Here is a 24540-nt window from a genome sequence, read left to right as displayed (position 1 = left end):
CTAGGAGAAATGCCAAGGCAACCACTGCTGCCATGTAGGGAAAAGTGAGAGTCCAGTCTCTTCTTGGGAAGAAATAGTCTTTTCATCAGTCAGAGCTGTGTTTATCAGAGTACATTTTGAAGTAAACTGGGTTGACTGATAGAGAATAGGGTGCGGTTTACAGTGGCTTGGTGGAGAGGAAGGAACTGGGTGCTTAGCTCATCCACGCTTGCAAAGTTGCTAGATATGTACCTTGCCTTTTCCGCATTTGTAAGAAATAAAGTGTTGCACAAGGACATAAAAACTTATGCTGTCTGATGTCATCATGCTATGAAGATCCCACAGAAGGATACTGTTGCCTTCCCGGTAGGCCATTCATATGATTTCCACAAGCAAATGAAGTCTACAGAAATTACTGGACTGGCAATTGTCATTCTCAAATGAAACTGCAGAAGTATCTGTATCTGTGCCTTTCTCCACAGCAGCCTGTTTTCCAGTCCCAAGCTTCTGGGGAAAAAAATTCAAATGAAGACATATAGCATATAACAGGACAGCTGCAGCTGGCCTCTCTCTTGGAGGGTGAGAGGGCCTCTGTTGTCAAATGACAAGTCTTGGAAGAACTAACACTTGCCAGGGAGTTCTGACAGAGGCTGTGGCTGGAACACAGATGTGCTGCATGACAGAGATGCCCGTGTAGGTGAAACCTGGGATAAGAGGACTATGATCAACCATCACTCCCAAAGAGTTGATGAGGAAAAAATACACATGAAGATATATCTAAGATGGGCTGGTCTTGACAAGGGCCATTATATGTGTGGAAAAAGTACAAACAATGGTGTAGATGGTCCAGCTGGAATGAATAGCACATGTTTATGCAGGAAGGGATAGTAACCGCTCTAAAAATAACAACCTGATCAAATAAATTGAATTGTTATGCTGCCTGTCAAAGTTGATACACAATCACATAACTAAGGAATGCTTCCTTATTCTTGCACTGTTTCTTCTTACTAAGCAGGTATCTTATTGCATATTTCTGCCACTATTGCTAAGCCAATGCACACACATGACCCTCCCAATGAAAGGATATCAAGTACAAATTCTCTTGGTTTTACTTCATAGAATCAGAAAATATCCCATGTTGGAAGGGTCTCTCAAGGATCGTTGAGCGTGACCCTCAGCTCCATACAGGACCACCCAAAATTCAAACCCTAGCACTGTCCAAAGCCTTCTTGGACTCCAGCAGTTTGGGGCTGTGCCCAAGGCCCTGGGAAGTCTGTCTCATGCCCATCACCCTCTGGTGAAGAACCTTTTCCTCACACCCAACCTGACCCTCCCCCTGACACAGATCAATGCCATTCCCTCAGGTCCTGTCATTGTCACTAGAGAACAGATCTCAGTGCTGCCCCCATTCTCTCCTTGTGAGGAGCTGTAGGCTGCCATGAGGCCTCCCCTCAGCCTCCTTGGCTCCGGGCTGAACAAACTAAGTGAATACAGCCCTACTAGAAGACAGTACAACCCCTGGATACTTTCAATAGCCATGCTCCATGAAAAATTTATCAAGAACAGTTAGATCAATAGATAAATCACCCCAAAAGTGACAAAACTAGGAAGTAGGAAAGTAAACTCAGCATACGAGAGCATTTTGCTCCTTCACACCATGCAACGCAATCCAATAATATGACTTAAATTCATACACAGAAATCAGAAGTACCATTAATGAACTAGATTAGAAGGCAAGTTGCCTATATGAAATGTTAAAACACACATACGCACTTCATGTTAAGGCACAGGGTTTTTACCTGCAGAACTAGCCTACTCTCATCATAGCAGGTCAATTTTGTAGACAGTTGACCAACGTAAGGACCAAACTGTGTTCTCTTCTGTATTACTTTCTTTGCAAATACTCCAAGGACTGTAAATAAAGAAGACCAGACTAATATTAATGCCGACATAATAAACTATTTCTTGTACAGTTACAGTTATTAAAATGGATTTAAACATAGTAGTCCTGAACACATTAGATTTTCTTCAATATAAATATACCAAGTAAACCATTCAAAGTGTTAAGAGTCTAAAAAGGATCCATTTCTTTAAAGAGGCTTTGTAAAAATGGAATTACATTCAATACAATTTACATAAGCGCTTAAAATCCACAACAGGACATTAACATGAAATGCTCAAATGTGCCGATTGTCTTTCAGTGTACAAGACATTATCACAGCACTATGCTTACAGGCATAGCTGTGAAAGTTGTCACCTCCTTGAGCATTCAAACTTTCTATAACATGAGTTGAAGATGGTGCACAAAGTGATTTAACACTCTATATTCTTTTGAGTTTGCACCATTTTGTTTCTGGCCTTTCATCGAATACACTTTCTTGTTTTCTGCATGGCTTGGGAAAAAGATATGCAATAGTATACGGCTTTTACCATTGCAAATTCAACATTCATTGTACTTGCATAAACTCATCCGAGCTAACAGATAGCTTCCTATTAAATGTCACGCCAGCTCCAGCAGCTATCCAAACATCAGCCTATGCACTGAAGGTACCAGAAATCAGTCATAAATAACAGTAGCTGAATCTGAGATTCAGTTACACTCAGCTTCAAACAGATAATACCCAAGGATTATGTCTTAAGTAATGCATTAAAAAGGGCTAGTGTTAGTATTACTGCCGTCTCTTTAAGAAATGTGGGAAAAAGAGCTACAGTACTTACTCTGCTGGTTTCCAGCTCGCAGCTCCAACACTCGCAAAGTAAGGTAGTGAGGTAGGGTGAGACGGGCTCGGCTAGGAATAACCCTGTCTTTAGCCCTGATGAGTGGTCCATGGAGTTTGCATTCTCCTATAAGGCTTTTACCGCAATCCTCACACCCTACAAATCCAGAAAAGAGAACCCATTAGTACAAATGCAGTATTTCCCTCCACTTTAGTCTCTAGTAATTGTCTTGCTTGAGAACACATCTTGGATTATCAATGTTTCTATTTACAGCACTTTTCTACATTAAGTACAGAAAAGACTACCTGAAAGCCAGAGCAGAAATAGGAAGGTTTGAAATAAGACCTCCAGTTTGTGCATTCCCTCCTGTGTGCACTGGCAGATCATGACCTCCAAAGATTTATACACAGCTCACTGGGAAAAGTTGTCAGCAGTGACTGCAGAGACTAGGATGGCAGCAAAACTGGAGCTCACAGTATCTGTACCTTTAAGTCAAGGTATATGCATTTATACATAGAAGAGAATAGCAAGATTGCTAGTAATAACCAAGGTAACTTGCAGAGATTCAAGAAGCCCAGGAAAGATCACTGTGACTTTGTGATCTTGCACAGGCCCTGTTGAGTAAAAGATGAGACCCTTAGTGTATCGTGAAAAATGAGTATAATAGGTGTTACAGCCACAACTCAGTTGACAACCGCTAAAGGCAGCATTCCCAGACTGTGCTGTCTATGGAAAGCCAAGAGGCACACCACATTTCCCAGGCATAGTTTCACAGTAATCACATTTGCAGAACACATGAACCATCCAGAGAAGTCACTAATGAGAAAGACGTCTGCAAATACTGACATTCTCCCAGCACATTAAGGTATTTTTGGTTCAGCGTAGCTCAGGCTGGTTGCCAGGGAAACTCATATTGAGCAATGACAAAATGTGGCAGTGATACTCTTCAACAGAAGACATCCAAGCACTGGAGTTACACAGAGTGATGGGAAAAACAGTGCACAAAACCTTTTTGTAGACAGTAGAAACAAAAGTAGTGAACCAGCAAATCATCCATGACTACCTTGCTTTGTTTTACTTCTGAAAATTCTTTTGAGCAAGTCTATTCAAGTAAGTGACAGTAAGCAATGGAAGAGTGAAGCCATAACACCCAAGAGATTTTGAGGGAGCCAAGGGAAGCTGTAGCAAAGACTGGGGCAGGCGAAATGAGTCTTCAGGTCAGGCTGGAGCTAGAAGCCAAAGAAAGAAGCATAAGGGCTCAGGGACAACATCTGGAGAGACACTTGGGATGACCCTTGAGAAAGGATAGTAGTGTCACAAATAGAGTATTCAGCAATGTTCCTAAAGGTTTACATTTGTTAACTAAAGTAGGCAGTAGACATGCTTTACGAGTCCAGTCCAAAATCTCCCCCAAAAAAGTCCAAAGTGTTCCTACTGAGTTTTCTGGGCTTTCCATCAGTTGTAAATGAGGAAGTAGACCTGTATGTCTGTCAAGCTAAAAACACAGCAGTAGTCCATATTCTTCACTATTTTGGGGATCACATAATAGCTCTCTTTTTTTCATGGCTCCCAGACTGTATGCCTGCACTAAAAATAGCTAAAATCCATGATTTTTTTTTCCCTTTTTCTGTTAGACCTACAGATAAAGAACACACCACTCCACCACTCCACAAGCATCACTGAAAATGCACACCCCAAAAAAAACCCTAAATACAACTGCAGGACAGATTTCTCTTGTTACACAGTTTTATGTATCTGAAGTTCCTTTACAGCTAGGCTGCAAGAAAAGAAATATTTTCATGGTGGTTTAACTTAATAGGCTTTTAAATAGATTACCAACAATCTATGTCTTCTGAGGGCAACCAAATTATTAGGGGTCCTCTACCAGCTTCCTGGGCTTACCTAGAATAATAGCGACTTTGTTTCGAGTTGTGCAGCTCCTGCTTGGAGAGTTGTTCTATGCAAACAGCTGAAAAACATTACCAAAAGCAAAAGGGAGACAAAGAGCTGCTGTTAGAGGGAGGATGTATCTAATCGTAAAGTACACGACCTTATCACTCCATGCCATGCCTCTGTGATTCATCGCAGCCCAGCTCCTGAGCAAACCTTGCAGCCCTCCTGGGGCACTGCTGCTGCAGAGGACCTGAGGCAGGCAGCGGGCAGGCCAGGAGGACAAAGCAGGGAAAATGAGTGCAATGGGCCTCCCCTGAACCAGCCTCCAGCATTACCACTACTATTCTGTCAGTTAAACCCCACTGCTGCACACAAACAGCTGATCTGGTTTGAAGTTTCCAAGCAAGGTGGCCTGACTGAAAGGCCTGCCATCAGATACTCACAGAGACAGCAGTGTGACCACAAAATGAGCTCATCTAAGGCAGTTTGGCTGTTAACTTATGAAAGCTGACTGGTACGGCCCCAGTGACTGATGGTGACATCCCTGCTCCTGACTCGAGTGCTTGCCACCACCTCCAGGTGACCCCACAAGCACAGCAGTGACCTCCCAGCAGGCCTCTATTCACACTGGGGGAAGATTAGGTTTCAAAATAACAGAAATATAACGCTTTCTGCCCAGGGAGGTGGTGGAGTCACCAACCCTGGAGGTGTTCAAGGAACGTTTAGACACTGTGTTCTTCTTTAGTGAGAAATACAGATGTTTGGACCAGATGACCTTGTGGGTCTTTTCCAACCTTGGTGATTCTATGATTCTCAAATCGAACTTTATAACACGTACATGAACGATGCTCCTTGAAACTGAAAAAAATGCTAGCACAAATAAATAGCTGAGGGAAGGGTTTCTAGCCAAGTCTGTGGTGATGGCCTGGAGAATGTGACAAACCAGCTTCCAGAGCTGGAAGCAGCTCTCAATGAGGACACTACCCTAAGCTAACTGGCTTTCCCACCCACTTCAGCTGTCACTCTGGCAGCTTGGTACCTCTTGATACACGCACTCGTTAAGCACCTTCCTGCAGGCTCTGGCCTGGTATCTCTGTGCAGCATCATGTATCACCCAGACCTACCTAATGTTTGCTCTAGGATCATCTGCATTTTCTGATGTGGGATACAAAGACTGCTAGCCGATCTAGCAGTGTAATTGTAGTTCCAGTCCTTGAATTACATTTACTTTACGGTATTTCTGATGTCATACTGACACACCTGGTACCCTGACTCTGAATGTATATCGCATGCTGAAAATTGCTGGGTGTACCAGAAGTACAAGACTGGGTCACTGTAAATATGGTAACTACTGAGAGTATCCACAGCCTTAGGTAATCCCCTGGGAAATGGGGGTCTTTGTGATTTCTTCCCCCAAAACTAACAGCACAAAATCATCATGTTGCATTCTTCCTTGGAGATAGTTTCAGACCAACTCACAACCCTTCATACTTCAATGCTAAATTACCGAGCAAGATATGCATATGTCATTACTGCTTCACTTGGCACCAGTTTGCAACGCTCAAAACGTATTTCTGCATTTTGTTAGGAACATCAGTATATTGCCTGATACTTTTACAGTCTCTCGGCTCCCTTAACTTACTTACATTTACGCAAACAAGATTAACAGATTCCATGTCATGTTTACAAGAATACGTGATAATGCACAAGCATGCAAGGAAATAATAAAACTGCCTCCATAGCTCTGCTTTGTTGCTCCTTTAATCTAAAGGCAACAAAAATAAATGAAACATTCACAGGAACTACAAGTTGTAAAAAGCAGATCTTTATCTTCAGAGCAACAATACTTTAGGATCCCCTGCAGGGTACTCGTTCATTCTTTGCCTGTAAAGAATTTTATGGAGTTCCAAGCAACACTTTATCTACCTGCAGATTAAACCACACGAACTAGCAGATCCCATAACCAGCACAATGTTATTCTACTGTGTGCAGCATGTCTGGCTTCTGCTCGGCTGTCAGGAGGCACTGCCAGAAACCACAGTGCCCAAAGGACATGCTTCCACCCGCCAGCTGACCACAGCAGGCTGACTGCCATACCTGAGCCATCCACAGCGCGGGGGTGCTTCCCTTGGTCCAGGTGACAGCTCTCCTTGGCCAATGCTGCAGACTACAGACTGGCCCGCTCTCCTTTCCCGTAGGACAACCGCAGGGCCATCAGCCCTTCACGGGGCCACGCTCCTGCAGGTAGCGGCAGGCAGGCAGGACTCCAGCACAGCTAGCAAACACGGGTTTCCAAAGCAGTGGCCCAATCCCTGGGCAGTGCCACCCCCACAGACACAAGCCCGGCCTCAGGGGAGAGCTCATTAGTGTGGGCATGGCGCCACGGGCTGCGGTTACACAAAGTCCGGTTGTGGAGATAACAGAGCTATACATAGCTATACTAGGAACGCAATCACTGCTGCAAGAACCCCAACATACCACCAGCTCCTTGGCCAATCAGCTGTAAAGCACAACTTTTAAAACATCATTTGCCAACAACCAGATCCCTATCAGGCAGTCTTACTGCATCTTCTCCAACCTCTGCTCTTCAGTGATGTTACGGTACCTGAATCCTCCTTCAGTGTCTCTGAAGATGTCTGCAGTACTTCTTGCACGCAGTGTGATCACAGAGGTAACTCCTTCCTTTCACAACACCCATTGCTTGCAAAGATGCACTGCAAGAAATGACTGCTCTGCCGAGCAGCGCTCAAAATTTGCTGCGCAGTTTTGCAGCATTAGAATTAGCTCCCGTGCACAGAGGGAACAAAGATCAGTGTACACAGCACTCCAAATCCAAGTCTAATTACAATCATAAGATTTGCATAGCAAACAACAGTAATTTACCCCAAAGTAAAACGGTGCTGCTCCATTACTCTTGCTCTGCTCTCATGTACAGGGACATCACATAAACATCTTGTTGAAATGTTCTCCCTTAGCATACATTGCATTTGCATTATTTGAGTTTTGAATCTTCTTGTGTAAAAGTATGTCAGGCTTTCCTGCTCTGTCATTTGTTCTGAAGCATCCATTGCTGGAAAAACTTGAAAAGCTTGTTCCAGAATATTATTTATTTGGCAAAAATTCAAAGTACTCAATTAGCAAACAATTAATCCCATGTTATTTTGCCACTATTGTGGGCCACTGCCACATATTTCTTCTGGAAAAAACGTTTATGAAAGAAGTCTTACATGTCCTAAGTTTGATGAACAAAGCACATTTATTTACAAAGGAGATGAAGCTCTGAACTGATTAAGAGTTCATCCAATTTTTTTGTAACTCCAGTTACAAGTACCAGAATTCAGAATATTTAAAACATTCTTCTAATCTCTTTAACTTCTGATATTTTGCCTCGCTACGTTTTCTACTGACTGACAGCCTTCGGCTGTAATAACTGCTCCTTAGTCCAGCGTGAAAGTAGTTGAACTTCATTTTCTCTTATGTCTCTTCTATCTTGTTCAAGAACACCTTCCATTAAAAGAGAACTACCACTGCTTAGCTATGCGCACAAAAAAAGAGAGGGGGAGGGGAGGGGAAAGTCAAAGCTGACCACAGTCAGGGCTGACTTTGTAATCCTAACTGCTCACCTGAGCAAAGGCTGCAAACTGGCATATTCACTCACACATGAATTTGTATTATTTGGGAAAATCAGTGGAGGAGCAGTCCTAATCTTGGCAGGGATGAGCAGCACTGTTGAGTGTGAGTGCCTATGTGGGGCCCCTGCTTCTCTGGGAAGAGAACGATGGATGGGTGGTTTGCAGACATCCTGGCAATCATCCTTAACATTAAGCACATTTATAGTAACATGACCTCATTCTACTACAATGTAAAACCTAAAAACTGAGTTACTATATTTGGAAATAGAAATAAAACAGTACCATGCCTTATTGCCATGCCATACTTTTGGTCAGACTGGCAAATCAGGTCAGCTCCCTGGACCAGGACCCATGCTGCAGGTAAGCCCAGCCTTTAGGTGAGAACGTGTTCAGAGGAACGTTCTCATCACTTCAATTCTTTCACCCATGAGAAGGAAGAAACTAGCTTGTATGGAGTGTCCACCCCAAATGGAGATGAAGGCAAGTTCATCAAAGCTCTTGATAGGTTCATTCACCTAAAAATGACTTCAGATCAAGGCAGTGATTGAAAGCTGAGATTAAAAAAGAAAAGCAAGCAATTTTTTTCTGGTTATTCTTGAGACTAAAATGTACGCGTCACATTTCTGGTACACCACACTGGGTTTTCATTGCTATCAAAATCCATACACATAATGTACCGTTCAAATGAAGTCACTTCCTGTAGTTTACATGTAATAGCTTCTAATCAGTGCAAACAAAGAGATGACTTCTCACTGCTGAAAGCTGAACACATTTCAAACAATCAAATTGAAAAATGCAGTTTGATTTTTCAGGGTGTTTTTTTTGTTTGTTTGTTTGTTTGTTTGTTTGTTTGTTTTCCTCCTTCTCTCCTCCCTCTACAGGATAAAAATTATAAAATTAGATCCAAAAGCAGGGAAAGAGCCAAAGCTCCTACTGCCCATCTCTGGCTACAAGCCAACCACAGCCATGCTGGTGCAGGACAGTCCTTGCTAGCACTGCTCAAACTGCTTCAGTCCTGCAGACAGCAGAAAGAAAACTCCACCATCCACACAGACACAGGTAACCACCGATAGAGCCATATCCAAAGTATCTGTGAGCACCCTACGGCTCCTGGGACGCACTCCAGGCCTATATTCTGTGCCCCCTACAGCAGATGTTTTACTGTCCACAGCAGACACAGCTCTAACTGGACTGAAGCATGTCTTTTTGGTGAAGATTTTGGCAGACCAGTTGATTTATTTTAATACAGATCTTTTAGCAGTTAATGATACTGTTGTAACTTACACATGTTTTCCTGAATGCACATCTGTATAAATACACGTCTACCTGGATGTATGCGAGTACAAACACACACATCCACGTCAAGTACGTTAACGTGGCTGACAGTTTTATTCATGGCTGGTCAACACCAAGGTTTCAGCTCTGATAAATGAAGTACAGAGATTCTAATGACTAATGCTTCATCTTAATCAGTTGAAATATTTCCAACACTTGCAACACTCCCTTAAAAGGGAACCTTACAGTAGGTCTCTCCTAAGTGCAGAAACACATTGTCAGTAAACTTTTAATTGAACTTGGTTGCTACTGGCCAGCAAGGTCAGACATCACCCAGAGGAGATTGACAGATGGCCACAAAACTGGCTCTCTCTAGGAAACCATCCTAAATTCTTGCTCTCATTTTCATCACACAACCTTCAGTGTGGACTCCCAGGAGTCCATTCTCAGCAAAGATGCCAGAAACTGGAACATATCTCCATCTGCTTTCTGCAGGTAGACATGCTTTGGAGAAGGAAATACAAACTTACTTGCAGGACACAAAGAAGCTTGGCATGGTAGAGAAGCTATACCCATCTTGAAGCTGCAGAGGCAGGAGTCTTAAGGACAATTTAAGTAAATGAAGCAAGCCACTCCTACTGGGAGATGAGGCAAAGGCACAGCTGTGTTACCTGATCATCCTCTTGCAGTTCCCTGCACATCTCTGCCTGAACATCTTCCAGTCCATTATGTTAAATATAAGATTCTCTGTTGCCTCATCAACCAATTAACAGAACACAAATACCACCTTCTCTGTGTCACACGTGAATCATCTACTTCCCTTCCTTTACACTCACTAAAAAAGCTGTGATCAACTAAGCTTTCCAAGCTATGACTGGTTTTTATTTACAACATTACAATTGCTCAGAAATCAAAACCCTCACTGGCCAATATTTTCGTAACACATCTAAGTTATGTTAATAAAGCAACCTACAAAATGTTTCTTTTCCAACTGAAACATTGGCTTTAAATTAGCTTTAGCTCTAAATTTTAGTGCCTCCCAATGCCTATCATTTATAAATACACTTAAACATAAAAAAATCCCTCCTGCTACATTTGTATAACAACAATGACAGTGCAGCTCACAAAAATAAACATCAGCCTGCTTGAAATCAGTGTTTTTTTATACCCTTTTCAAAATCATAAATACATTTTTTATTTTGCATTTCCCTTGGAAAAACTTGGAATGTAAAGGCAGAACCCACAAGCAAAAAATACTGATTTTCTACAGTGATGCTACAGGCTTTTATCTTTGGGATCACTAAGTATTTATTCAAAAGAAAGTATGTTTGTCCATGGAGCCTCAGTGCTTCCAAGAAAAACAGATACGTTATCTGCAGCAGAGAAGAGCAAAATGAGACAAAACTTGTAAGACTGCTAGTTCAAAGGCACTCAAAGAACAAATGCCAGATGGAGGAACACAAACTACCCCAATAAACACAAAACCTCCCAAGCAATTCTACTGACACTATGAGATTACTAAATAGTTTTCATACAACTGCACAAACAGAAATACTTTGGATCCAGTTTGCAATACACACACAAAGTAATTCCTACTTCTCTGCAAGAACAAGACAGCACTATTCCAGCGGGAGCTTATCCTTACACTTGAGCAGACAAATGAGATGACATTACTTAACTATTTTCCTGCATTCAAAACTTGCCTTCACCTGAAAACTGTAGCTACATGAGCTCAGAAACTTTTCCATCCCTGCAGAAACTGATATAGAAACTCTAGTGATACGTTCTCCTGTTTTCAGTAGGAAATTTACATATGAATTACACCAAATTCCTTTGGGCCGATAAACCGCTGTACTTTTGCGAAGAAAATATCGCTTCCTTGTTGTCGTCCTCCTCTTGCTATTCTTTGCTGTCATAGAAAAAACAACTCTACCTCTAAAATCAGCAAGCAAGATAGATCCATTCCTTGCCTTAAAGTTTACTCACAGAAACAGAGGTTTGGGAATAAACACATTTCAGGAGATTTGAGGCTCCCATATTTTCTGCCAGACAGAGCCTCTGGTTAGTCTGCTGCCATGTGCAAAAAGCACTAACACAGTGATCTGTACTGGTCAAGAAATCAACTAACGCATTTCACCTGACCCTCAAAGATGTAAAGAGTGGTATATAATAGCCTACATAAAAGACCGATGTTAAAAGCCTGACGGGAAGATTCAGATGCCAAGTTATTTCCTAATACTATTCATTAATCATCGTTAATCAAAGAATAAGGGAACATACGCAGAAGCTAAAAACAGCACAAGACGAAGGTGTTTCCCATGGCACAACACAATGCAAACATTGTTTTTGCACTCAGGAATACAAATGCAAACATTTCACAACCGTACTATGCGTAGGAATTCAAAACAAACCTTACCTTATTTTAAATTGCACTTTTATTAAGAAGTCACACTATACTAGTGCAAGGTGGCAGGAAACGTGCCATCTTCCTTCGGCAGAGTTTTCCAAATGTCCCTGCGTTCAACTAAGGCTAGATCTGTTCTGTTTTGTTTTCACAAGAGGACCCATTCAGCACCATGTGCTCCTTTTCAGCTGTCAATAAACAGAGGGAGTGAATTCCCCGGAGCTTCACAAAGCTAGTTAGGCATAGCCATTCATTTCTTCAGGAAAACAGGGCATTGATTTCAGCAAATTCCCAGGGAGCAGCTACAACAAAGGGATCAAAGACCCACCTCCTTTCCTGCACGGCTCTCAGAGGAGCAGCGACAGGTTTCCTGAAGACGGGGCTGGAGCCCCAGCGACCACCGTGTGCTTCATTCACACTCATCGCCTTCTTACACTCCCAGGACAGCCCCAGTGCAGACCGTGACAAACCCCTACATTCAGGCAGCATAATGTACTGCACGCTAGTTCATCCAAGGATAAAAAGGAAAACAAGCTCCAAGGGAAGTCCGCTGCTTCCCTGACTGGTTGAGCCTCAATAGCTGCAGACATTTTATAAACACTCCTATTTTTTGCCCTTAGCTTTTCCACCTAAAAAAGAGAAACACAGCTACCTCCAGTTTATCGTAATGAACCTTTACTGGGATGCTGGCTTTTTTGGATTACTTCCACAGGCTTGAAGACATAGCTACAGGAATTTGAGGTCTGGCCTCAGAAGCCCCTGCATTGTGTAGCCATGACATTTTCTTTGTGTAATTTGCCCCAGAATGCAGCTTCTTTTTTTTTTTTTTCCTAGGAAACTAAGGGGGTTTGTTTTGCTTTGGTTAGATTCTGTATTTTTAATTATATATGTACTCTTTGTTAACGTGACCTGGAACAAGATCGCTAATCCTAGGCTTTGACCTTGTACTGAACCAAGCATTAGTGGCAGACGATGCTGCAGTTAAGCTTAGGGTTGGGGTGTTAAGGCTCCATGGCTGCTGCTACAGTAGTGCCACAGACGACTCCTTGGTGCTGAGACAACTTGGCATGTGGTCCACATGAACAAACACCTCATCTTCACCCAGGACACTGTCAAGCTATATTGTTAATACTTCCAGAACGGTAAATTCAACTGCTTTTCTGGGCGGCCTATTTCAAGGCATAATTGATCCCATTAACATGCTTTTTCTAATATTCAAAGGTATTTCCCTGGAAGCAGACCATGGCCATTGCCTCTTGCCTCATCATGATGCACCTTGTGGAGAGAGCGCTTCCACTTTCTTCTTCATAACCACCATCTTTGTACTGGAAGGCAATGATCAGCTCTTCCTAAGCCTTACCTTCTCCTGGCTAAGCACAGCCAACACCTTCAACCTCCCCTCACACTGTTAAGTTCCTTAACCTGGTGATCATTAGGGAAAGCATGACTGATTCTGAGACTGAGCTGAAGAGTGAAAAAGGAAACTGCTAGATTAGCTAAAATGGATGAACCAGCTTAAATGACTGAGCAAAGTCAAGGAGCCTGGAGTGACTCACAGCAGAACTTATGTGCAGTCACCCTACTCTTTCCGTTTTTTTAATAACGCACTCTTGACAGCAGTTCTGCCTGTTGTATATGAAACAGTCACCCATACTACATTCCTTATGAATCTTTGAGAGTTCTTTCTGTATCTAAGCAGAACTCAAGCGTGATGCACAACTGCCAGCTGGAAGATGAAGTTCAAAAATATCGCTTTCTGAAATAGCTCGAAGTAAATGTATCGCCTCCACAAATAGCTGTTATTTACCAGTCAGCTGCTACTGCTTTTTTAATTATTAACTGATTACAGTTATCGACAAAAGTATATTTTTTTTCCTTGTTCTTTATTAGGAGGGATTGAAGACTGACAAAATGGGCTCCCAAAAGGGCAGTTGAGGCATTGGAAGGATTTCAGAATAAAGTATTTAAATCGGAGCAATAGGCACAGAAAATACGCTTAATGCTGCAGATAGCATAGGCTGCAGTGAAAGGAGAATGAGTATTAGGCAGAACCAAGAAGGAGTTTTTACTGAAGATATGACAGCAAAGTATAAGAAAAGAACAATGGATAACTGAGATGAGGAGTGAGACTTGGATGTGATCTGGATAATGATGTCTTCAAAACACAAGAGTTAAATTGACAAAGTGATTAAACACCCCGAGCATATCTCTCGGTAGTAATCTGGGCTAGTATTTGTGCAAAAGAGAGATTAAACATTTTAAACAGAACTGTGATTTTTAAAGCCTCAATGAATCGGATTGTTCTTATGCAGGAGCCAGATTTTTACAATTTTACTCATATTAAGTCATGCCTCACTCCAAGAATAATCCCATTGATTATAATGGTAATATTGTTCCACAGATGTCTCAGAAGAAACGCAAATGTAAAAGCAGACTTTATACTTAAGATAAAAGACATCAACCATGAGCACATCTGGGAATTTGATAAAAACATACGGTACAATAAAATCACTGTGAGATGACAGGAATGTACTTACATAGCAGGTCTGCGGACATGTTTACAGATCAGTCATAGGAAACCTACATAAAATAAATGAAAAAGGAAGATCAGTTTTCTGAAGTAGCACTATTCCTGTTTAAAATTCATGCTAGTTACCATGCACATATTTTTTTCTGGTTCTCTAAGAAACAGAGAGAACATATCTAGGGAAATCTAAATAGAAAAAAAAAATCCATTAGCAAAGGAAAAGAGTGAATCCATCTATTATTAACTCCTTAATATATGTGTTCATTTCATAAACATTTTGAACTGACAACATTAAAGTAATGCATGTTAATTAAGTTGGAACAATTTGCGATACCCCGCTTCTTCATTAACATGTATTATAAAAACAGAATTTTCAGGCACTGTGTATTTTACCCCACTGCGTGCCATTTTGTGTTTAAGCCTGCTGTTTCTGGTATTCATCTTAAGTATCCTCATAGCAAAGTCAAAGGGAATATTAACTACACGCAGGATAAGGCACTTTGTTTGCACTCCTGAAAGACTTCTGCAGAGTTTTAGTTTCCCGCTGAACTCTGCTTCTTCTGTTCCTTTCCCATTCACCCACTGTTTTTTTTTTCTTGAAATATTATTATGATCAGAGAGTTTATACTAAGAGCAGAGCCTGCCTTTGTAGTAGTTGTCTCAGCAGTGTCTACCATTGTGGAATCTCAATGCGTGGATATGGCTGCTTGAAGCAATGTAACTAATAAGGCAGGCAATAATAAGGGGGTTCACAAGCAACAGTAAGAATCACATCGGCATATGCCATTTTGCCATATCCAAATTTTGGGTAGGGACTGAAGGTGCATGTATATGATTCAGAGTGAAAACTTCCCACTGGTGGAGGCAATGGTATTCTGCTGCTGACTGAAATGGCTCAAAGGTACAATGATTGCTAGTCACTTCCAAATTAATTGGATCTGGTTGGGAGAACCAAGAGTAGAGGAGCCTGGAAGAAGACAATAGAAGAAAAACAAACTACAAAGAATGAGAACTGAGCAGGAAACAGACTCACGTGGAATACAGAAGCAGTAGATAAGATAGGAAAAATGTAGAGCATAGCGAGGAAAAGAGGAGCTAGCGGCCCAATAAGGATAACATGCCAAGAAAGGTCCTTGAGGACATACCACTTGTCCCTGGATAGACAAGAAGCCACAATGAGCATTACCCCATCATTTACTCAATGGTGTGTGTACAGATCACGGCTACTGAGCAACAGAATAATTATGCTGATGACATTATCAAGTTAACAATTGATAAATTTACATAATCTTGTTTGTAGGTGAACATAGACCTAGTCCTAAGTTCATTACAAAGTTAGTGAATCAGAGCTACTATGTTACCATGCATCTCATCACAACATAATCAAACTCCCATGGATTTAAATTGTCAATTCTAGCATAAAAGGTAACATGTAAGAAAACAAAGTTTTTAGATGTTCCACTCTGAAACTGGAAGAGTTCTGACTTTGAAACATACAGAGGTGCCTGGTCTTTGCTTCCCACATACTTAGCCAAGCCTTTCAAACACATGCTGCCCTAACAAAATAGATGACAAATACATGTCTTGCTCTTTAAAGAGAACAGGGGTGAAGGGTAGCTGATGGGTATACTGAGTCTTTATTCTCAGAAGTTCTAATTTTCAGTGTAGAACCAAGATTACTCCCACTTTTGGCATGCATATATTCCCTAAGATCGAGGAGATAATACTGAGAGAGAACAGTTCATTAGAGACCTTCAGCAGGGAAGTTGCTACAAGGAAAGATGCTTCAGTTGCTCACACATAAGCATCCAGTGCCCTCTGAGATGCCCTAGGATATCTGAAGCACCCACATGAGGCTGGTAGACGTAATGATGGGTGCACAGGAAAATGAGCCCATCCTGGACAGGCAGGAGGGCAGGATTACCCAGGGCATCTCAGATAACTCTAGAAGCTTATGTTTAAGCAAATGAATCAAGTCCTACAGTATTGCTGTTTCTCATTTTACAAGAAGCCAGGCAGAAAACTGGCAGCCAGACTGCCAGCGCATCCTTTATGTCTGAGATCAAGGGAACTGAGGGCAATGTATGAAACAGAAGTGCCAACGCATCAACTTTTCTTCTGTAACTTCTATCTTCTGCCAAAACAGCTGTCTCTGGTGAATACACAGTTTAGCATGAGCTGTCTACATGCAGTTCCACTCTAAGACAAAAGATGTGAGACAGAAGCAGTAAAGAAGCCTGGATGCTAGAGAGACATGAACAAGCCCTCCTTCCCAGATGCAAACAGTCATGCTGAGAGCAGGGTTTCTAAGCAGCAAGTTTCCTGATTTCTACTAACCATAAAATACTTGAACTCTGCAAGTAACTTTGCAGTTGGACTCAGTTCTGGCTAAGGGCAAGGCACTTGTCTATGATATTAATTTCTGTGAATGTAGGCCTTGCAGGGGGAACAGTAGACTTCAATGGCTTCCATATGTGATCGTATTTTGCCCATGCTGACAGGGCTGCCTATTACTGCAGTCCACCAGGAAGGAATCAGTCTGTGACTCAAAGGACAATGGCATTGCTATCCACTTGCTGCCCCTCACAATATTAGAGATGCTTACCAGGACAAGCAAGTGACTTTGTACTCTACTCCTAAGAGCCCACATTGGATGAACTCGAAGGTATAAGACTGTTGCAGAAGATTCAGCCCAGACACCAGGGCACTATGAAGAAGATAACCATAAGTTACCAATGTATGTTTCTCCATACGCCCTCAAAGCTTGCAGAAACTTTCTCCATTTTCCCCCACACAGTCCTCTGATGAAGTGTTAGCAGCAATAAAATATCTGAGTGCCCAAGTCCTGCTCTTGGTGAGCACAGTTTGCAGACCAAGAGCAAACAACTCCTTAAGGGCATCCCAGTTGCAAAAACACAAGCCACTCGCTGAGCAACAGAGCAGTGGGTGCACCAACACAAGGAACTGCTCCTCTTCTAGCAGTCAGTCATGTTATCTCTGACAGGGTGAAGTTAAGTGCAGCAAGGAGTATTTGCAGAAGCAAGGGAGTGTAAGCAGAACTAAAAGCTCCTTCACAAGCTGAGCCAGACCCTTCCTGCACTTACCCCCAACACAGACTCACAACCTCCCCTCCTAGCCACAGAAAGGCACCATCTCTCCATCTTCAAGGTCAGCCCTTTGGTACATGAAGGTACCTCTTGCACTGCCCCTCAATCAAGAAGACGAAAACACACACAGAATGGCACATGTAGAGTGAAAGCAGCCTCTTCTGCTGTGCCAGCTAGGCACAGTGCCTGGTGTTTTCTGGCCACGTTGGCCACTTGTCAATCTAAACTTAGGTGGTTGGCCTCTGGCCATGCTGGCCACAGTTTAACATTCCCGTTGGCCAATCTTCTGTGGTTTTACTACTTGTAAACCACATCAGCCTTCACACAAAGCACTGCAGGTATATCAGCCAAACTTGCCATGCTGCTCACAAAGCCAAAAGTTGTTTATGGTTGCTTTCAGATACTGACATGTTTCATCAGTGAAAGGGCATAAAGGACAAGAAACAGAGTGGGGAATGTTTCCCATACAAGGAAACTGAAGCTCTTACAATTAATTTGAGACAAAGTCTTCCAAGGTTCTTGTGTTCTTTCATTATCAGGAAATTTATGTGCTTATCCTAAGTAGGAATTGAAGGTATGATAGTTAACAGTGCTTACAGAGGGTAAAGCATGGGTTACAGGCTTGCTGGATGAAGAGGAGTTCAGTGCTTTGTGGTGGCAAGGAGCATTTATGCACTGGTAAAAGAAGTGAGGATGGGTTCTGTGCTGCCTATGGAGGAGAAGAATAGGCTGTGAAATATGTTCGTGTATGAGCCAGGTAGAAGCAGTTGCAATGGGAACAGCTGTCATATTAACACATGCTATGAGTGATACCCTTGCATTTGCATCGTGATCCTGCATCATCTGCCAATGACAAGAGAACACGCAGTCTGCAAGAGATAATAACCATGTCATGCAAAAAGACCTGGATGATGACTTTTGAACTACTATCAGAAGTAATGATTTGACATCATATGGCTCAAAAATGCACCTCAGCATCACGCCACATACCAGAGAGATGCATTAGTTTATCAGTTGCTGTAAGTCTCCTCTTGATGCAGTGAAACCCTCTCTCCACTTCCTCACGCAGATAAAAAGGGGACACTGCTCTTCTTCAGATACTCTGAAGAATGTGCAGTACAACCTGTTACAGACCCACAATAGTCTCAAGTAAAGACAGATGTCTTATTCTTATCTAAGCATCTTTTATCACACTATAACTGAGTAAAGGTAAAATGCAAGTAAAGGCATTTTTTCAAGACATCTGAGCTAAGGAAAACAGTTGCAGATGTCTCTAAAATACACATGCACAGACGTGACAGGAAAACCACACTTAACCTACTTATATCAAGATTAAATTGGGAAGGACTTTGTCTTCCCCCCCAATAGAAATCGGTTGCCCACGCTTAACTTTCAGCATACCTTATGCTTCAGGTTGTATTCATTAGAAGAAAACACCTAATGCATGTACTATAAACACGTAAACACTTGTGTCCCAACTCTAGAAATCTATCTCAAAACTCTCGCCTTTCCACTCCTTGCACCCACCAACTGATATTCAGACCTGGTTGTGACAACATTAAGATGCAGCACCATCAAATGTGGTCCACATATGAGCCAAATCTACTCAAGTCTATTTTCAGTTTAAGAAAAATATATTAAAAAGATCAGAACTTTCATTAAAAGCAAATCCATTTTATATCCAGTGACTTGAAACTAGAAACACAAGGATCCAAAAATTCCATTCTTTGTTCCTTAGCAGGCTTTTCCTGTTCTGATATATGGCGCTGTCTCTCATCATTTTCCAAACCTTCTATCACTTGATGTTGGTCTACTTTGGTCAGCAAGATACACAGCAGACAATGAAGAAAGTACGGGTCTTTACTTGGTATTTTTAAATAGAGATAGCAACAAAAGACGCAAAAGCATTATACCAAATGGTATCTTGCGCTGGTCTTCCATACTGAGGGCTTCTGTGTCATTTGGCTTTGCAAAGTTCTCAGCTTTTTGACCATGATCCAGAAAAGGATTTCTGCATTTCCCATGTCTAACCGCCACTGACTTACTGGGAACTGTTAGTACATGGGAAGATAAACCTACACTTCTGCTTCTGTATTTTGCTGGGTCAAGATCAAGGCACCAATTATCTTTCTAGAGGCTTGTTTTGTTCTGAGAATCAGTTTTAAAAAGCTAAAAAAGCCTTTAAAGTGTGAGCTTTAAAAAGCCCCAAGACCCAGGAACATTCCTAAAATAATTTGCATTCCACAGCAGAGGGCAGAAACATTTCCATTTCAATGAGTCTGTGGAGAGGATTCTGGTCTCCTAGCTGAAACTCAGGACTGAGCTGGCACAAAACAAACACAAAACCCACTTGTATGTAGTCATGTGAAAAAGCACTTTTCCTGTGAGACATTCATTCACAACACACTGGCTAAACTATTCTCATCATTTTCAGCTCCAATTCCAATCTTCCCTCTAGGAATAGGCACTCACTTTTGGGCAGGGCAGCCACTGACAGATGGGCAGATCGATAGGGAGATTTCCTTGTCTGCATTCTCTCTTGGGAGCCTACCTTAAGGAGTCAATTCCTGGAAATCAAAAGAAGTTTTACGAAAGCCTTGCCTTTAACACTATCTCCTTTCACAAGCTCACTATTAATATACCATAATTTGCCAGCTTTCCAAAAACGATGAAGGAAATCTACCAGCAGACCAATGAGGCAGTGGGCCCACATGCTCCCAACTACTGCCACAATCACACCTGTGACCAGAACAGGCAGATACGTATTTAATGAACTTCAGGAAATCATAAAAATACATTTGCCATCAGGAGGTCAACAATTTGCACATCTTGCCTTGATGATGCTAATTCAAACACTCCCAGTTTCAGACACTCACAAACTCTGCACATATGAACAACACAATCCAGATGCATCCTCTGTTTCAGTGTAGTGTTGCTGCCGAGTTATGTAAATACTAATGTTCAGTTTATTTGGTCAAATATCACTTCCTGAGTCTTGCTTTTACTTTTAAATAGCCTTAAACTTCAGTGCAGGGAAAGCATCATTTCATCCAGAAACTACCACAAGTTTTCACTTGAAAAAGGAATTCAGGTAGAGAATACTGGTGTTTTTGTACTATTATTACTGGTAAAGTCTTTAATTTTAGCGGTTCTGTTTTCATAGTATGCTTGGAATGCCCATGGTGCACAACTATAAAGAAACTCAAATCTTCCAAAGAATGAATATATAACCCACTAACAGAAGTCATATGTTCCCAAATATTATTTACCTGTTTCCTTCCTTTTTCCTCTGATTATGAAACCATAGGACAATGCCAAAAATCAGCAAGCTGTGACTCACAGATCACTGCTGAATAAAAGCAGATACAGATTCAAATTCAATTCAGTGAATCACCATTCATAGTCAGCACAATAACCTACCACTCAGGTACAGGAAAGAGAAAAAGCTGGTCCCCACTGTCAGCTAAAGATGAGTTGAAGTTCTTGTTTTCCCAGAGTGACAGTGTGTAGCACAGTTATAACTAGATTTCTCCCTTCAGAGGCCTGTATTGGAAGCCCTCTTACTAACTGTACAGTACATAAAACCCCTTGGGGGTCCTATGGCACTTCTTGCATGTGACTCAAGTAATCCAAAAATAAAAATAAAGAAGTGGCATTAAATGCATAATGTGTGTTTATTTAAAATTCCAGCCTTGTGGCTTCATCCTGTACAGTCCTGGTCTTTTCTCTAGCAAGACTGAAACTTAAATAAATGCAAGGCAATTGGCTCTTTTCTATGCAAGCTTATTTTTTCAGTGCTGGAACAAGGAAATCAGAATAACAAGGCCAATATTGAAGAGCTCTGCAGTGGCTGGTAAAGGATAATTTCAAGCTGCTGCCTCCACTGAATGAAGAAAATACTTAAAAGTAAGTGACCATCAACTCCCATATCATTACTAAATTACTACATGAAATTTGGTGCACCATGGATAAATACTAAGTACAGGAACACACTATTTATTCAATTAAGTTACCCAATATAAAAAAGCTTGTAACAATAAACTAGAAAAAAATCCCGTGATCTCTATCTAACCTTTCCTTAGAAGTTCACCAATGGGTCACTTGCTGTTAGTTCTTCACTCAGTTGCGTGACCTCTTAAACTCCAACTTTGACATCTAAAACATTTATTCAGCATGGTCCAGTGAGTTAACAAAAACCCAAATCCACTTGACACCTGCACCTCAAGTTATCAAAAGATCATTTCAGCGATGTACAAAATCTGTATCAACATAATCTGCAAGATTTCATGTGGGATGTAAATCTGCAGGTAGAAGAACTTAGGGTTAGCCAAAAGTGCCCAATATCCAGTGCTTAAATAGCTTTGAAATGTACTTTACTCATTGCATCATGACACTGCAGTCTCCAACTTCACTATAGTGTTTAAAAAAGAACAACAAAACACAGGGAGAATCGCTATTATTCAAGAGTCATTGCTCTGCTGGGACAAACTGAAAGCCCAGTTCTTCACAACAATCTCAATTATGGTATCCTGCAAACCCCATGCATTCAAATTTTGAAGAACATCCTTGTCAAAATATCATTTTAAATAAAATTGATTTTAAATGGTAATAAATGATGTTACGTAAATATTTATGGGTGCTGAGGCCTGCAGAAACCAGTGTTCTGTGATTTAGGCTATAATGCTGACTAATCAAGTTCTAAGCTCAACCTACAGAAGAAAAATGAGTTAGTCTTCTCTCTTACTGTGGGATAAGACAAAGAGTGGAAATCAATTTATTCACTTGTTTATCCTTCTTCTCTGTCTGTATCTCTGGTTTGGTCACATCATTGTCTCTTCATTTTTTACAACAAACACGTTAAAACTAGGCTACATTTTTATTAATCAAAAAGCTCCACAGATTGTAGCAGATTCAGCAGAAAAATCTGTAGAGTAAACTCATGCACTAAAAAGAGATGATTCTATCACTCACTCACACTAGAACTATTTCAGAGTGAAGAACAGCATGTAAACGTGCACAGGTCAAGTAAAGATGATTTCCAAGCGTGAAAATTATTCTTGTCACTGGCAGCTGTTGCATGAGAATATGGCCCAGAAGCCTGGCTGGGCACAAACAGCGATAAGAATATCATTAAGATCCATCTGCAACCTCCAAAATACTGAAAATTCCTCTGCAATCTTTTGTTTTAAACAAAAATTAAAGTCCAAGAGTTTCCAAAACACTATAGCAGTGGAAAGCGTTTCACCACTGTCCCATCCCCAACTGAGCTGACAGAGGCAAAAGCAGAGAACACTCTTCAGAGCCACAGAACACTACATTCTACAGACGTTATAGTAACAGCACGCTAGCTCTGCCTGCTTATTTACTTGTGTTGTGAACACTGACAGGTTCATACAAACAAACAAGTCGTGAACCAGACAGAATATTTCCAGTAAAACTTATTTTTGCCTGAACGTACTCAGCTGCCGAAACCAAAACATTCGGCAGAAATATATCAGTTTCACTGACTCTGTGTATCAGCACTACAGGCTGTGTCATGTTTTGCTGAAATTCTAAGCTTCATTGTCCTTCACTTGGGAGAGGACAGCCCCCAGAGACTGGAAATCCTCACCTGACACTGTTTTTCCTAGCTCCATCAGCACCCGCCCCCGAGGGCCAAGGGAGAACAGCCATCTCTTGTCAGCGCTTGGCAGCACCAGAATGAGAAGGCCTGTCCCGACTGCCAGGTCTGCAAGAAGCAAGTGATGCATTCACTCTGGATACATCGTGTACTAGCTGTAAAAATTTCTCCTCCATGGAAAGCGTTCTGAAAGAACCGTGGGGAGGAGTGGTTTTATTTGAGTGCACTTGGATTCACGCTGGCCTGCAACCCTAAGCTTTTCCCGGATGAGCACTGGGCAGACAAAGAGGTAGTGTTTCAATGGGCAAATCACCTGCTGCCGCTCCACTGCGAGAGGTATTAAGTCACCTGTTTAATTAGTATGGGTGATTGCTGATATTTCTAAGAGCAGCTGAAGCAGAAAAGAGCTTATGTTGGTTCTTCTCAGATCCTTGATTTAATTGCTTAGAAATGTTAGTAATCTTGGAAGGGGTTCAATGCATTCTCTTCACTCAACAACGCAGGTGAGCCATGACTACCACAAAGACAGAGAGAAAATACCAAAGGCCAGAAAGCATCCTGCACTGCCCATGCAGAGTTTGTAACACTAAAAAAGTCTACAGAGACCTCTTGGCACAGGAGGCTGAGCTGATAGCTAAAACTTACCGAAAACTAAGTAATATTTGAACTTCCTACACTGAAAAAACAAATCTGCTCTTCCGTCTAACAGTTTCTCTTTTGTTTCCTCAGTCTCATTTCAGTTATGTTTTTAGAAACTCTTTCACCTAATACTTTCCAGCATGTCACTCTTTTTCCTTTGCCTACTGTCTGTTTCCACACCTTTGTATATCATCACTGTCCTCTGATTGCGCACAGCCTCAGCACAACAGAGGTGCAGAGATGGCTCTGGAGGTGATTCCACCTGACACTGAACACACAGACTCCTTTTGGAAGACAAAACTACAGACTAACTTAGCTATGTTTTTAATGTGTACTGGACTGGTTCTTCAATTGTTTATTATTCCAGGACAATATAATGCTTAGATACTTGATGTTCTCCTTGGGGGTTGACCTGTCAAGGCACTAGCGAAACACAATTCTAGTGCTTTATAAATCACTTGCTTATTGCTAAGCCTTACAGCACATTTTAGTCTTTTAAAAAGCTCTATTAGTTCTAAAGTTATTTATTCCTGTAGGATAGGACGGGACAGGCCAAACAAGTGTCGTAGATCACATACAGCTGCAGTGATTGAAATAACACTGGCTAAACTAAGTCGGTACAGTTGCTGTGACAGTTAATGAACCAAAAACACAAGGTTGTTTGAGAGCACTGTAGGATGGGACAGTGCCTTCCAACAGGACGAAGCCAGACTCGTTATTAATCTGTGAATGAACCTGGTTATACA

The 24540-nt window shown here is 41.5% G+C and overlaps 1 protein-coding gene across 2 annotated transcripts in view; it reads right to left on the bottom strand.

The window, feature by feature from the left end:
- The window catches only part of PLAGL1 (PLAG1 like zinc finger 1), a 38363-nt gene that overhangs the window by 9027 nt on the left and 4796 nt on the right, over positions 1 to 24540 (bottom strand). The window contains exons 1-4 of one of the 2 annotated variants that reach the window (XM_015858284.2): positions 15462 to 16634; positions 14439 to 14481; positions 2698 to 2853; positions 1779 to 1891 (exon numbers count right to left, since the gene is read on the bottom strand). In XM_015858284.2, the coding sequence (XP_015713770.1) occupies positions 1779 to 1891; positions 2698 to 2853; positions 14439 to 14457 (288 nt within the window). In that variant the 5' untranslated portion in view covers positions 14458 to 14481; positions 15462 to 16634. Of the gene's footprint in view, positions 1 to 1778; positions 1892 to 2697; positions 2854 to 14438; positions 14482 to 15461; positions 16635 to 24540 lie in introns of those variants that run through there. The other variant, XM_015858282.2, reaches the window with a different exon arrangement.

This window comes from Coturnix japonica, chromosome 3 (assembly GCF_001577835.2).
Source record: "Coturnix japonica isolate 7356 chromosome 3, Coturnix japonica 2.1, whole genome shotgun sequence".
NCBI lineage: Eukaryota > Metazoa > Chordata > Aves > Galliformes > Phasianidae > Coturnix > Coturnix japonica.
This window is presented reverse-complemented; position numbering and strand designations above follow the sequence as displayed.